Here is a 13964-nt window from a genome sequence, read left to right on the forward strand (position 1 = left end):
CATCCATTAAAGCATAGGAAAATTGAAACAATTTTCAGAAATAAGTCACACACGGAAATCCCCCGGGAGAGGGTGTGTGTGTGTGGGAGAGGGGCCTTGGGCTCAAATTCCACAGGGGGGGGGGGGGGACTGAAGAACAATGGGGGGTTCAGGGGTAAAAAACCTGAATATACAAAATAAAGGAAAACTGCATTTTAGAGGTCTCAAGAGAAAAGACTGGTTTTACGTGAAATTACCTATTTTTTAAATGTCTCAAGAGAAAAAGACTGATTTCAGAAAATCAGTCAAAGTAAATCAATCTTGCAACCCCCCTTTGATTGGTTTTAAGCAGGGTTACATTTTCGGGAGAAACATAACTATAGGCCACATCGAGCATGCGCACATATACACCCTGATGTGATCTGATCTATATTAAGTTCAGATGAATTTGCAGGAGAGAGCATCAGTGGTGGGTTGTGCTCAGAGTACAGAAAATTACCTGCAGCTCATTGGATGCTTTGCTGAGAGATTCTATTGCAGAGAGGACAACGCAGAAAGTATAGTGCATTTGGGTTCAGTTTCAATGGAGAGATTAGCAGTGGAGCTGTGGTTGGAAGGGAGATACCATCACACCAAATTGATTTGATACGTGTTAATCTGAGCCGGTTCAAACAGTATCCACCATTTGTCAGGGATAGAAGCCACTTGTGTAGAAGGGTAAGACAAGAACCCATGAATGTTAGAAGTTAGCAAGTTAGATGGTCAGAAGGTTTTGCAGTCTCACAAGAGGGAGGTTTTGATTGTGGTAGTGAATACATGGCAAGCTTGGGGAAATTACAGGCAGTGTTGTCAATGTGGCATTGGTGGGGGCAGGTGTTCCCCTGATTAAGAGTCCATGATGAACGCCCTCTGATCCTTTAAAACATTTGTGACTAGGCAAATGTGCATGAATGCAGACACGTATGAGATTCCCTCAAGTAAAGTGTAGGAGCGGGGGAGGGGAATAGAAAAGGTGGGGATTGTTGAGCTGCATTGGCAAATAATGCCCTGCCTTCTGGCCACCTTTTCCGTTATTATGTTTAAAAGCTTCACAGTTACAGATGTGTTGTCCTTTTACAAATATGGCTTTGCCCATTGAGCAAATGGGCAAGCACTAATCAGTTCTACTTGGTACAGCCTAAATATTAACCGACCACACCAGTTTTCACAATTAGTTTTATGAGACTTTAAGGCAGTCAAGGTGTATTTGAGAGTGGATGGTCTTTTCATGGCAGATTCCCTAGGGGCCCAGTCTTCTAATGAGATGTAAACCTCTTCATGTTGAACCAAAGTGTGACAATTGCAAATCACAACTCCAAGTAGGAGGCACCTGCCACTACCCGCTCCAAGCTGTTGCCCAGTGAGCCACCCAGTGCTTATGGAATAGTTTCCACACAATCTACCCACGCCGCGTACACCCATAACTTTGGGATACGCGTTTCCCACATTCAAACATTGCTTTGGCTGAAAGCACAGAACTCTTTGGAGAGAACACTTAATTTTTTTTTATTTTATTTTTTTTTTACATTTGTAAAGCGCACTGCAGCCCGAAGGCATAGAGCCGCTGATAAGCAGTGCGTAAGAAGGCTTGATTAAGGGTTACAAAAAAGCCGCCCCAGAAGAGTTCTTAGTATATACATACAGTGTTACAGATACATAGGTCCAGGGTAGCGAAACAAAGAACAGGCACATTATTTGAAGAGACTAGTCTTGATGGCCTTGCGAAAGGCAGTGTGAGAGTCGAGTCGTCTGATGTGCGGTGGAAGGGCGTTCCAGAGGGTGGCTGCCATAGTGGGAAAACTCGTGCCACCAGCACGCACTCTGTGGGTTTTTGGCACAGTTAGTAAATTGGAGTAGGCGACTCTGGAGGGCCTGGAAGCACAGGGTTTAGAAAATCTCTGGATGAGATATTTAGGGGCCTGATCGTGAAGACATTTGTCCGTGAGGGCAAGGATTTTGAACAAGATTCTTTCCTTGACTGGTAGCCAGTGGACCTGACGCCTGAGGTCAGAGATGTGGTCCCTGCGTGATAGCCAAGTGGCGGCCCTTAGGGCATTGTTTTGGACTAGTTGGAGTTTTGCAAGGTTTTTTCCTGACGTCCCTATTAGAATGGCGTTGCAGTAGTCCACTCTTGAGCCAATGATTGCCCTGGCGATAGTTAGGCAATTCTGTTGGGAGAGGTACGGTCTATTTGCGTTGAGCGGTTTGGAGTAGTAGGCTGAGGAGGATGCAATGCCATTGACCTGCCTGTTAATGTTCATGTTCGGGGTCCAGGTAGACACCCACGGTCTTGACTGTTTGGGAGACAGGGATTGGAATGTTATCTATGGTGAAGGAGTCGTATTGCTTGTCCAGCTTGCCCAGGGTGGACGGGGAGCCAATCAGCAGAAGCTCGGTTTTCTCGCTGTTAAGGCATAACCAGTTTTCTGCCATCCAGGATTTGATTATGGTGTAAATGGAGTTGAGCGTGTTCAGGTCAGACAGGTAGTCCCTGGAGAGGGGGATAAGCACCTGAGTGTCATCAGCATAGTTTGTGTATGAGATGCCCAGGGCATCAAGGATCTTGAACAGCGGCCTCGTGAAGAGGTTATAGAGGGTTGGGGCGATGCATGATCCCTGTTGGACGCCACATTGGATCATGCTCGGGTCAGCGCAGGAAGAGTCGGAGAAGACCTTCATTGCTCTGTCCTGCAGGAAGGAGGTTATCCAGTTGCAGGCAGTCGGGGAGAAGTTGGCTGCGGCGGCAAGATAGTGGCAGAGGGTCTTGTGATCCACCAGATCGAATGCAGCTGATAGGTCCAGGAGGAGGAGTAGAGCAGGTTTGCCTGCATCTCTGAGGTCGTCCATCTAGTTTTTGAGGTCAAGAAGTGCCGTTTCGGTGCCATGTCTTGGCCTGAAGCCTGACTGCCGAAGACCAAGAAGATGGTTATCTTCGAGGAATATTTGAACTTGCAGGTACGCTGCTTTGTCCAAGATTTTTAGTAAAAATGGCACAGTGTTAATGGGCCTATAATTCCCTGTGACCGAAGGGTCTAGAGAGGGTTTTTTGATAAGCGGACAAACCCATGCTTCCTTGAGCTCAGCTGGAACATGGCCAGACTTGAATGAGGCATTAATGAAGGCAGTAATGAGGGGGACAAGGGCGGGGGCGCAGTCCTTGATCACCTGGGCTGGGCAGACGTCCCCTTTACAATTGGAGGGCTTGATCGATCTAAGGACGCAGCGACTTCGGTTTCAGTTATGTCCTTAAACTCAAACAGAGGGGCTTGGCTGGTGTCAGCTAATGGAGCAGGGGAGCCAATGTGTTTGGCTAGAAGGTTGTTGAGTGCCTTTTGGTGTGCAAGGATCTTGGCCTGAGGTGTCCAATTTATCCAGCATTGCGGATTGAATTTTGTTGCACCAGGCTTCATCTTTTAGGAGAGTGGGAGGGGGGGGCAGGGGGTCTCAAGCTCTCTAAAGATGGAGAAGATTTCTTTGGTCCCTGATTTGGCTTCTGAAATCCTAGCATTGAAGGAGGATGCCTTAGCCTTGATTATGGCGTTTTTGTATTCAGTGGATAGGGCCTTAAAAGCTGCTTTGGTGGTGTCTTTGGGGTTATTCTTCCAGGCAGCGAGTGCTGCTCTTTTTTTTTGACGTAGCTGTGAGAGCTCCTGGGTGAACCAGGCATTGGTATGTTTGACCTTTTTTGCTTTTTTGAGGTTAAGTGGGGCTACAGTGTCCACGGCCTTGGTGATGATCCTTTTGAAGTCTTTAGCAAGTACTGATGGATCACTCGAGAAGGGCGGAGATAGTGCAGGTACCAGGAGATGTTTAGTAAGGTTCTCCTTTGTGAGCTGCCGAGAGCTTCTGGTGAGTGCGGCAGGGAGCGAAATCGCTGGCCTAGGCGGCCCTTTTGATGTGGTGATGTCAAATTTAATGCAATGGTGGTCAGACCAAGGGATAGGGGAGATGTCTTTGACCTCAAGGGTGCAGTTGTGGTGGGCAACCCAGTCTAGCGTCCGCCCTTTAGAGTGGGTGGGCCTGGAGATAGAATGGGAGAACCCAAGGTTGGAGAGAGCTTTATTGAGGGCAGTGGCGTGGGAGTCCTTAGAGTCATTGAGACCTAGGTTAAAGCACCTAGGAGGATAACTTTAGATGAGCTTTAAATGTGTGCAACAACCTGGGCACGCTACTGACTCGCACACTCCCTGCTGCCCCTCATACCCGCTAACCTTGCCCTATTCCTGTGAATATCAAAACCCAAAGAGGGTGGGGGAGGGGTCCTGGATGTGGTCAGCATGCCACTGAATGGGAGCATCCCTGGAGTCCCCGGTAGCTTTGCTTCATTTTCTAGCTTTGGTCTAAAAAAAGAATCAGTGCAACCATGATCATTCATCAACGGTATGATTGTGACCACACAATGATTGTGCAACCATGGAACATGGACACCCATGGTGCTGCCATAAGGCATCCACGACTACTGCAATTGACACTGTGAAACTTATACACCATCTCAACAATACATTTTATTTCAGGAGCGCAACAATGTTGTAACGCAGAGGACTTTCAGGAGCATGATCACCATTTTCAAAGTCGATACAATTAGATGGCATTCAGTTAATATGCGAGCTTTCCTTGTCCTGCTAATGGTCTGTAAAATCGTGATAACCTCACCTGACATCACTTGTGTAACTTTCAGAATTTCAAACGAGAGGAGCAGAACTTTGTTGTGCAAAATGAAATCAACAACATGTCCTTCCTGATAACGGACACCAAGTCTAAGATGTCAAAGGTACTGTACACGGAAACGGTTAATCTGTGTTTTCTCACCCACGTGTTTTGCGTTGACCTTTTATCAGGATTTCCATGTAACTTGTTTGTTAGCCTGTTAAAGAAGATGGACTGAGTAGCAGATGTTTAAATAACAGTGCAGAGAGAAGTAGAATCTTCAATTTAACCCGGTGATGAACTCGAGGATTAAAAGAAAATATTTGAAACTCACAATGGTCAAATGAAAGTAAAAACTTTAAAAAGTCTCATCACTGTGATGTGATCACGTGGCGTGACAGCACGTCCTGCTGTCGCGCATAGTTAATAATAATGGGGACGGTCCTGCACTCATGGCAGTGCGTGCCGTGAGCCCTATGCTGCAGGATCTGTGTCTGTGTGTTCCTTTCAGGGATGGGTGGGACAAGGCCTGCATGCAGGAGTCCTGGTGCAAAGCAGACCACAACAATCACAACGCACTATACAACCTATCATGTTTCCATGTAGCCTGTCTCCTTTAAATTAAAGTTTCACAATTCAAAATGTCATATTCTGATAAAAAGCAAGTGACACTGCTCATGAATACATGCACAGGAAGACGCAGGTGTGTTGCAGTTGAAAGTCCCTTCTCAGTTCTCAAAGGGGTTGCCATACATTTATGTACACTTTTCAGTAACCTATACCTATTGCGCAAAGAGTTTGCAATAACTTTTTTCTTTTCATTTATGTGGTTTATTAAGATCACCTTTAATCTAAGGTTCACTGCATTTTACACCTGCCACTGCAGGCTATCAGGCTTGTAGTTGAATGAAGATTACCCAAGATTACAGCACAGGGAGTCTTGATTCTATGAAAGACACGGAGGCAAGCATTATGCTTCAACTTCTTTAATTCTTGCTCTTCAGCAGTTTCAAAACCATCTTGTAAATGTATGTTAACATTTAATTTTTTTTACAAAGTTGAAGGTACTGCAAATCCCCATCATTCCATTCTGTAATGTAGTTCTTGTAGAGGAGCCCCTCAACGCTCACACCAGAAAAAATGCAACCCACTGGGGAAAAAGCCCCAGTAGACCTCTTGATAGGAGAACAAGGTTGATTCTCACCAAAATCGTCTGATTTCTAAAATGGAGTCTCATTCCATATGTAGAATTACTACCAGAATTCACTACATTTCCACTACAATCCAGCATCTATGGGTGAGCCCCCTCCATCCTCCCAGCTCCCCTACAACAACATCTTCTATAATCGCCTCATCCTAAATCACAGAGGCACTTGGGTCTTCCGCCCCTGCTGTGCAACTTTCTTCTAGATGACTTCCTCTACATTGGTCTGTATATGTCAATTCCTGCGTAGGTCCCATCCTCTTCTTTGAAGCTCTGAACTGTCTTAAATCGAACAACTGGCTCTTTAGGCAACTGAGCCTTCCTCCAACAAACCTTGCTGTCCTGTGATTTAAACGTGCACAATGTGTCTACTTATCACAGATCTCCAATGTGTCTCTGCCTGTTGACTTCTGTCCTGCCGCTACAAACATGCTAGCCAGCCCTCTGGTCATCCCCTGAAAAATAATAAAATTACATTATGGGAGGGAATCCGTGTGCTGTACATCAAATACAGCTTCTTTCAAACTCTACATTTGCGCTGTACAATGCGTATGATAATGCTAGTGGCCTTGTCTAAAAGAATCAGGACTCCCTGTGCTGTAAGCTTGGGTAATCTTCAAGCCAGTGTCGTCAGTAACAGCGGCTGTGGGGCATAGCTTTGAACAGCATAATGCTTGCCTCCGGTCTTGGCATAGAATGAAGTAAAACATCCTAAAGGAGAAATTGTTAGACCAATCGGCCGCTTTCAATATATCTTGACCATTAGCTCCTGATACAAACGCTTTCAAAGCCATTGCTTCCCTTACAGAATGTGCTCCATATCAAAGCATATCAAACCCCACTTGTGTCATAACTTTTTGCACCTATCTAGCAATAGTCGCTGCTGCCACTGCTTTATAAGGCTTCCTACATGCAATGAGTAATTGCGTAACAGCTGTCAGATCCACTTCCTGCACCCTTAGTTCATACTCCTTAATGCAGGCGGCAACGCACAGCTTAGGCTGCAATGGCAAGTAGGAGTAAGATATCACTGCCAAGTTAGACTTTGTTCTCCTCGCAATTTTGAATGCTACTCCTTTGGGGTATAACATTTTTCTGTCTATTTCTACAGCCTTGATGCCTGATGCTCTTCTACATGAAACTAAACAAAGCAACATCGCTATCTTACCTGATAACTGCTGTGTTGATAGCTCCCTGTTTGGTGGCCAACTTTTAAAAGTCTCAGTCCCACATTTACATCCCAAAGATATGCATATTTTTGCCAGTGGGGGAGAATGGATTTTGACACCTCTAAGAAGGCAAACACTGCTGAATGCTCTCCTATTTGTTTCCCCATTTATTAGGACATGACCCACTGAGATCGCTGATCTGTACACTCGTAGAGTTCTGAATTCTTTGCCTACTATCGACAGGGACACTAAGTAATGTAGCACTAGTTAGAAATGGGATGATGACCTTGTTGATGACACGAGTACTTTTCAACTCTGTTTTCACAAGATGCCCTCAGGAGCTGCAGAACCCCACAGTCCCTCCAAGATGTTATGTTCTCAACCAAGTTATAAACGGCTGAGCTCGGAACACCCCCAAGATATCTGCTTGTGATGAGAGAGAAGAAATGGATAGCTTATTCATCCTAAATACTTGTGCCCCTGACTTCATTCCCTGGTGACTCACTAACTTTACCTGAATTTCCCTTTACAATGTCCAGAGGAAATTTGCAGTTATAACTTCTTGTTAAAAATGTTTCTTAACAGTTGTCTAGATCACTCCTAAAAGTTAGGGTTTCCAAAAATTGGTTTCTTTGCTTTCTTCAGCCTTCAAGAGTAGCTTAAGTCTTTGTTGCTCACATATGGTTCTGCATAACTCTGCTTCTTCAATTCCTGAATCTCTGCCTTTGTTTTCAAGAATTAATAAAAGTAACAATTTACAAATATTATTTCTAATTGCATTCCTTAATACCGCCCTAACCTCATAGCCAGAAAAATGTTGTCAAAAGTTTGAAAACAGAAAGTGAAAACATTTTATTGATAACTTGCAGTAACAGAGGACAAGCAACAGAGATGGCAGTGTCGCTGCGCTAGTCAATGTCACAACATTTGCTCTCACTCGCCTGACCTGGAAACAGTTATAGATAAACATTGACTTCTCTTAGGCACATACGAGTACATAGCCTTGGTAAGATTGAACTCCTGTTGATTTCAACTACGTAAATGTCTCGAATAAGATAGCAAGAGCAAATAACAACTTAGCTGCTGCCTTCTGTAGCTGAAGCTGCTTTCTCCTTTACTGCTTCACTGCTCCCTTGACTCCTGATTCACTCCTATCATTTTTCCACGAAGGACAAACAGCCAAAACATGCTGCTGGGGTCTCAAGGGCCTAATTTAAAGGGAGATCAGAAAACATGGCCTGCCACTTGGGTAAAACTAATGAAAGACAGTTCAGAATGTTGGTCAGAGGGTCTTTGTTATCACTGTAGCCAATTAGCATGTTGGGTATCTTCCTCCATCTTGGATTGGGGAAGCTTCCCTACTCTGAGCACAATAGTGAAGGCCTAAACCAAGGTCATAATAAATACTGGGAAATAATAAAAAGACCCAACCACACACAGGTAAGACTTCTGCCCTTCTGCCCCCGGGGCTGGACCTGACAATACTTTATGAACAGTTAATCTCAAGGTTCGAAATTGAGGGGAGTCGGGAACTATTTAGCTCCTGCTAGTAGCCAAGAAGAGCATTGCTATCTTGACACCAACAGCAACTAGGAGCTACTCTTGGCTCCCCATGCCAACTAATACAGAATTAACACACCAATGTGACCTTGACTTATGCGTTTGAGACACATGATAAATACACATTAGGACACACATATATAACATTTAAATCATAATGGATCATATTTTGTAGGTTTGCATCTTATGTGGAAGCTCCTTGTTCCCCTGTGATATCTCCTGGTCACTGGTTAATGCTGGATACTCAAGAGCCTCTTTTAGCTCCTACTTATCCAACCTTAATGTTGATCTCTGTAATCTGATAGAAACATAGTCACAATAAGCTCTGTAGCGGAAATAGTACTCATCTGGCTGAATAGCAGAAGAGGAAAGGACCTAGGCAGGAAGTGACATATCCACACCAGTGGAAAGGAAGTCAGCCAGGAGAGCTACACTACAGAAAGGACTGATGGGAGTTTGTAGTTCTTTTTAGTTTGTAAAAAAAAAAAAATGTTTAACATACATTTAAAAGATGTTTTTGAAACTGCTGAAGAGTAAGAATGAAATAAGTTGGAGTATAATGCTCGCCTACGGTCTTGCTATAGAATGGGTACCTTCAATGATTTTCCAAGACACTATACTATGTAAATGGCAATGATATTTCTTATTCAGTACAAATATCTTGTAAAGGTCCTTACGGTGTTCTAATCACCCAATATGATCCTGTTCTTTTTCCTTTTGGTATAGTCACTGGAAATGACACAAAAATTACTTTACATACCTTGAAAGAGCAAATTATTACCATAGTAATGGAGGATAGTAGAGTATTCGAGAAGGACTATTGTAAAATGTTTCGCACCTTCACTATCCCTTATCTCCCTCTGCACAATTTCATCATGGTGAGTTCCAAATCTTCTCTTTTATTGTCTCTTAACCTCATTGTCCTGTAGGCTGACGAATCATTGTAGAGTCTACAAATGTCAAAGGAAGACCTTTTAAAGGCAATTGTTATTGCCTGGTTGCTTTTGGTACTCTTGTTCAGAGGGGAATTGCCATAGCATTTTGGTGCTGGACTGCCCATGTGGGCGGGACAAAGACTGATATGCAAATGGATATTTCCCATCTGTGAAAGGTACAGTGAGCAAAAAGCGTGTGCTGCAAACTCTCATCTCAGAACAGGTTATCATGCCATGTTCTTTCTAGAGAGGAGCACCTGCTACCTTTTTTGAAATGGTTATCAAACCTACTTCATGTTAGAACTGTTCCCCGAGACCAGAATAAGAACATCAAGGACAATTTTTTGAAGGTTTCCACACATATTTCTATTTGTTTACCTGGAGTTAAAATTTGCAGATTGCATCACTTCTATCAAATCAACAATAACAAGCAGCTACCTCCCAAATCATGCCCATGTGTACTATTTTGTCTGTCGTAACGGTTGCCTTGCGAGGAAGACAATTTCTTTTTGCTGCAAAAAGGTAAACAATTATGAACTACCCATATAAGGAAGCAGAGCATTTAAGGTATGTGACCTTACCTATGATCCCTGTCTGATTTTTGAGTGTCAGGAGATTTAGCAAATATGTATTGAGAATGAATAACCTACTTGTGACATTGATTCTGCAATACATTTTCCTTTTTTCTTTTTTTCATACTGGAGAGAATGCAGCAATAATCCCTGCTTGCTCACTACAGGAGTTGATGAAGAGGCCTGCATTTGGGCAACCTTTCTGGTCTTTCCAACCCTTCTGCATCATTCTGCATCAAATAACTTCCATGCATTTCCAGCCCATCTGACAGTAGGACTGCAGATCTCGATTTTACCAGCCTTGCCTTCGGAAGGATGGAGCTAATTTTTTTTACTTAAAACCTGCAGTAGCAATCCTTGATGCAGCTGGATCTGAGCTGAACTAAAGATGTTCCCTGCTTGTTGGCTACCATTTTGCCTGGCCTGTGTCCCTGAGTGGCCATTTGCTAAGCAGGCCTCTGCCTGGTTGGTCCTTATAACCCATATGATTGCCGGACTGAAGATTTCGATTTTATCAGCCTTTTATCCTCGGAAGAAGAGGAGTTCCTCATTGTTTCCTTGAAGCCAGCAACAACCACTTTCAACTCCCTGCTGGAGCTTAGCTGAAGAAAATCTATCCCTCCATTTGGACTACCATTTTACCCAGCCCGTGCCCACGAGTGACCATTTTCTAAGCAGACGTCTACCTGGTTGGTCCTTCCCTCCCATGTGATTGCAGGACTGCAGATCCGGTTTTCACCAGCCTTGCACTGGTCCAAAATTCATACACACCTGGCCTCCAGGAACCATGTAGTGAGTGCACCGAAGCTGGAAAGGAAAGGAGGTTGACCAACCAAAACCCTCCTTGTAATCCTACCTTGGTGCAGAAAACAATATTCTTGGAAGTGCAGGTAAGTGTAGGCAGGCAGCTCTTCAAGGCAGAAGTACTGTAGTAAAGGAGAAAGAAAAGTAGAATATTAGAGAAGATGTCAAATCTCCCCCCTCTTCACTTCCCCTTAGATGTGTGCATTTACCTGGCTGGGCAGTCACTCCACAGAAAAACAGAAACAGACAATACTGCTGCAGCAGTACTGTGTAATTGACTTGCAGGGTTATACAAGTAGGGTGTTTTACATGGATAGCAATCTGTGATTAACTGCCAGCATAATCCAAAGGGCTGACTGATCAATTGTCAGGTTTCGGTCTCGAACCTGGTCCATCTGGGACAGATAGAGGTGGAACAGGTGATCTTTGCCAACCAGGATTAGAACACACTATATGCCGGCCAACTGTCTACCACAAAATGGTGCATACGGACATCACATTGGTCACGTTCTCGGCACATCCAGTGGGTGGGATCACTCAGTGTTCATGACAAAACACCAAGGATGCCGGTAAGCGGTGCGTCGCAACTTTTTGTTGCCAGGATGCTGTGTTTTTCCTTGCCGCTCTGTGCCTTTGAAGTCATGCTACCGTCTTCTGGCTCTGTAGCCAACCTTTTCCCTAAACTCTACCTTGTTTCTGGTTCCCGTCCTCGCTTCTTGAGCTTGCTCCTTACTGGAACTGCTGCCTCATCTACTTGCCTTGCTGCCGTCTGGCTCTTCAGTGCATCCCTCAAGGATTCTCCATCCCTGACTATCAACACATGTAAGGTTTTTCCCTTCTCACAAAGGTTTTTTTCCTGGGTTGTGCTTTTCGGGTAGCCCCAGCGGCTGGGTTTTCTCGAGGAGCTCTGGCTTCTAGGGATGAACGGCCTTTTCTCCACAACTCGCGCTCGACCTGCAAGACCCTGGTAAAGCAGTCGCTTGAAAAGAGGCATTCACCTGAAATCAATGGACATACAATGCGGTGACAAAACAATCATTAGGGTTGCCGGTTTACCAGCTGGAGAATAAAACATAGGAAAATGTCAATGGTGCTGGTGTACCAGCGCAGGAATCAAAATGAATGAAACTTGACTAATTACTTAAGTGTGGTGGCGCTTAGGGCTGGATAGAGGTGTTGTAAGGATTCCTGGAGCAGCTTGAGTTTTCCGAGGATCGGATCAGTCCTGCAACAGAGCAACAGTACTTTGTTGCTGTTTTGATGCAAGGCGTGTTCGTCTGAACGCGGTGGGAAGAAATAGGCGTTCCTGAATCCATTTCCATTTGGGAAGCCAGCAGATCAGAAATAGTGAGGCCGCCATTACTAAGTGGTGTGCCTCTTAAGGGAAATCCTATTGGGGCCCATATCTGCGGGTCCAAAAGGGCTGCCACAGTCATGCTGGCAACAGGTGGCTGGCAGCGGGTTGGGAACTGGTGGGAGGTTGGCTAAACCTTACACCTGGGGAGGAGAGACCTGATTGTCTCTTGAATCCAGCAGCAAGAAAACATGATCACTTCCTGCTGGTGTTGAGAGATGAGAAAATCCCCTTATTTTGGACCACCATTTTGTCTGACCTTCGTCCCTGAGCAGCCGTTTTGGAAGCAGGCAACTCCCTGATTGGTCCTTCCATCCCTTGTGCATCCAAGAACACCCTATCCAGAGGCGTTTCACAGCCTTTCATCCACAGCAAAGCACTGCATAGACAGACAGGTTCTGTTAGACCCTTTTTGGGCCTCCCTTTCTCTCCTTCATCTTGAGCAACACAGCTATACTGAACTACATAGTAAGTTGCAATCTTTATAGACTGCAGTCTGTAATTGCCTTGTACTGATTATGTGTCCCCGTCATAGGCCTGCCCTCTTATAATGCCTGGTGCACATAAATACAATATGCTGGCCTCTGTTTCTTCTCCATTTAAAGTGGCAACAGACAATAAGATGATGTATTTTCTTGTGCAAATCAAGGAGATCTCTGCATTTTTTTGTGCATTTAAAAAGTTCATCCAGCCCTATATTATTGCTAGTATATTGATTCTGTTTGGCCTGCATTAAAAAAACAAATTAACCTAGCACCTAAGGCTCCTATTATTTCTTGTATATTTATTCTGCATCATACCTGCATTAAAACAAATATTAATATGGTCCCTAAGGCCCTGTATTAATATTATTGCCAGTACATTTATAGTGCATCTCGTCTGCCCCCAATCCCTTAGACCAGTAAAGAATCTAGGTATCATTTTCGCCACCAAACTCAATGCAACCACTAATGGACTTGGTAGCCTACAAAATCCCACTCCCAATAGCAGATACTGTGGAAAATTGTTGTCTACAGTGTGTGGAAATCTGGCACCATGAACAGAAGATCTTATTCAGACATGCCCTTGTACATTAACTAAATAACCCCCCCCCCCCCATGACTCCTATACTGGTTGCTACTGCACTTCTATCTCATCACTAGCACTTACACCCCACAGCTACATTTAGCCATTACCTGATGACCTCAGATGTGCCTGCCTTGGCCCTGCAAAAGGTTACGTGACTTATTCCTCTGTCCACTTGTTATATGTTTGGTGTAATATGAATAACCTGCAAGCACCACCATTTCTGTAATTAACGGTGCCTTAACAAAAGCATTGGCCACACTATGAAACCCAACTGCCAGCTCAGACCTTGGATACTTAATGCAGCTTAGCTGACTTCTTGAGCATTCTGACTAATCAAGGGTATTAGTACCTTCTCCCCTTTGAGGCTGTAGAGGTGTGCCCGCTCCACAAGACCCTCCTTACGGGTCTGGACAGGTGGGACCTCACTGGGAGAGACACCCCCTTTGGGGACAGAGACTCCTGTTCCTTTGAGGAACTCCCTAGACCATCCACCAGTGTAGCATGTATGGGACTATCAACTATGAAGAACATTATAAGATCCAGAGATGTGGCTGAAGGCGAAATTAAAATAACTCATGTACAAGGACATGGATCTGTCTTTTTAAGGAGAGACGTACATATAACTGAAACGAG

The 13964-nt window shown here is 44.4% G+C and overlaps 1 protein-coding gene across 1 annotated transcript in view; it reads left to right on the top strand.

Annotated features, from left to right (window-relative positions):
• Positions 1-13964, top strand: part of RYR2 (ryanodine receptor 2) — a 3854281-nt gene that overhangs the window by 2841778 nt on the left and 998539 nt on the right. Inside the window, exon 71 of the mRNA XM_069607971.1 lies at positions 4697-4789. Coding sequence (XP_069464072.1) covers positions 4697-4789 — 93 coding nt within the window. The remainder of the gene's footprint in view (positions 1-4696; positions 4790-13964) is intronic.

The sequence above is a fragment of the Ambystoma mexicanum genome, chromosome 4q (assembly GCF_040938575.1).
Source record: "Ambystoma mexicanum isolate Mex_15411 chromosome 4q, UKY_AmexF1_1, whole genome shotgun sequence".
Lineage (NCBI taxonomy): Eukaryota > Metazoa > Chordata > Amphibia > Caudata > Ambystomatidae > Ambystoma > Ambystoma mexicanum.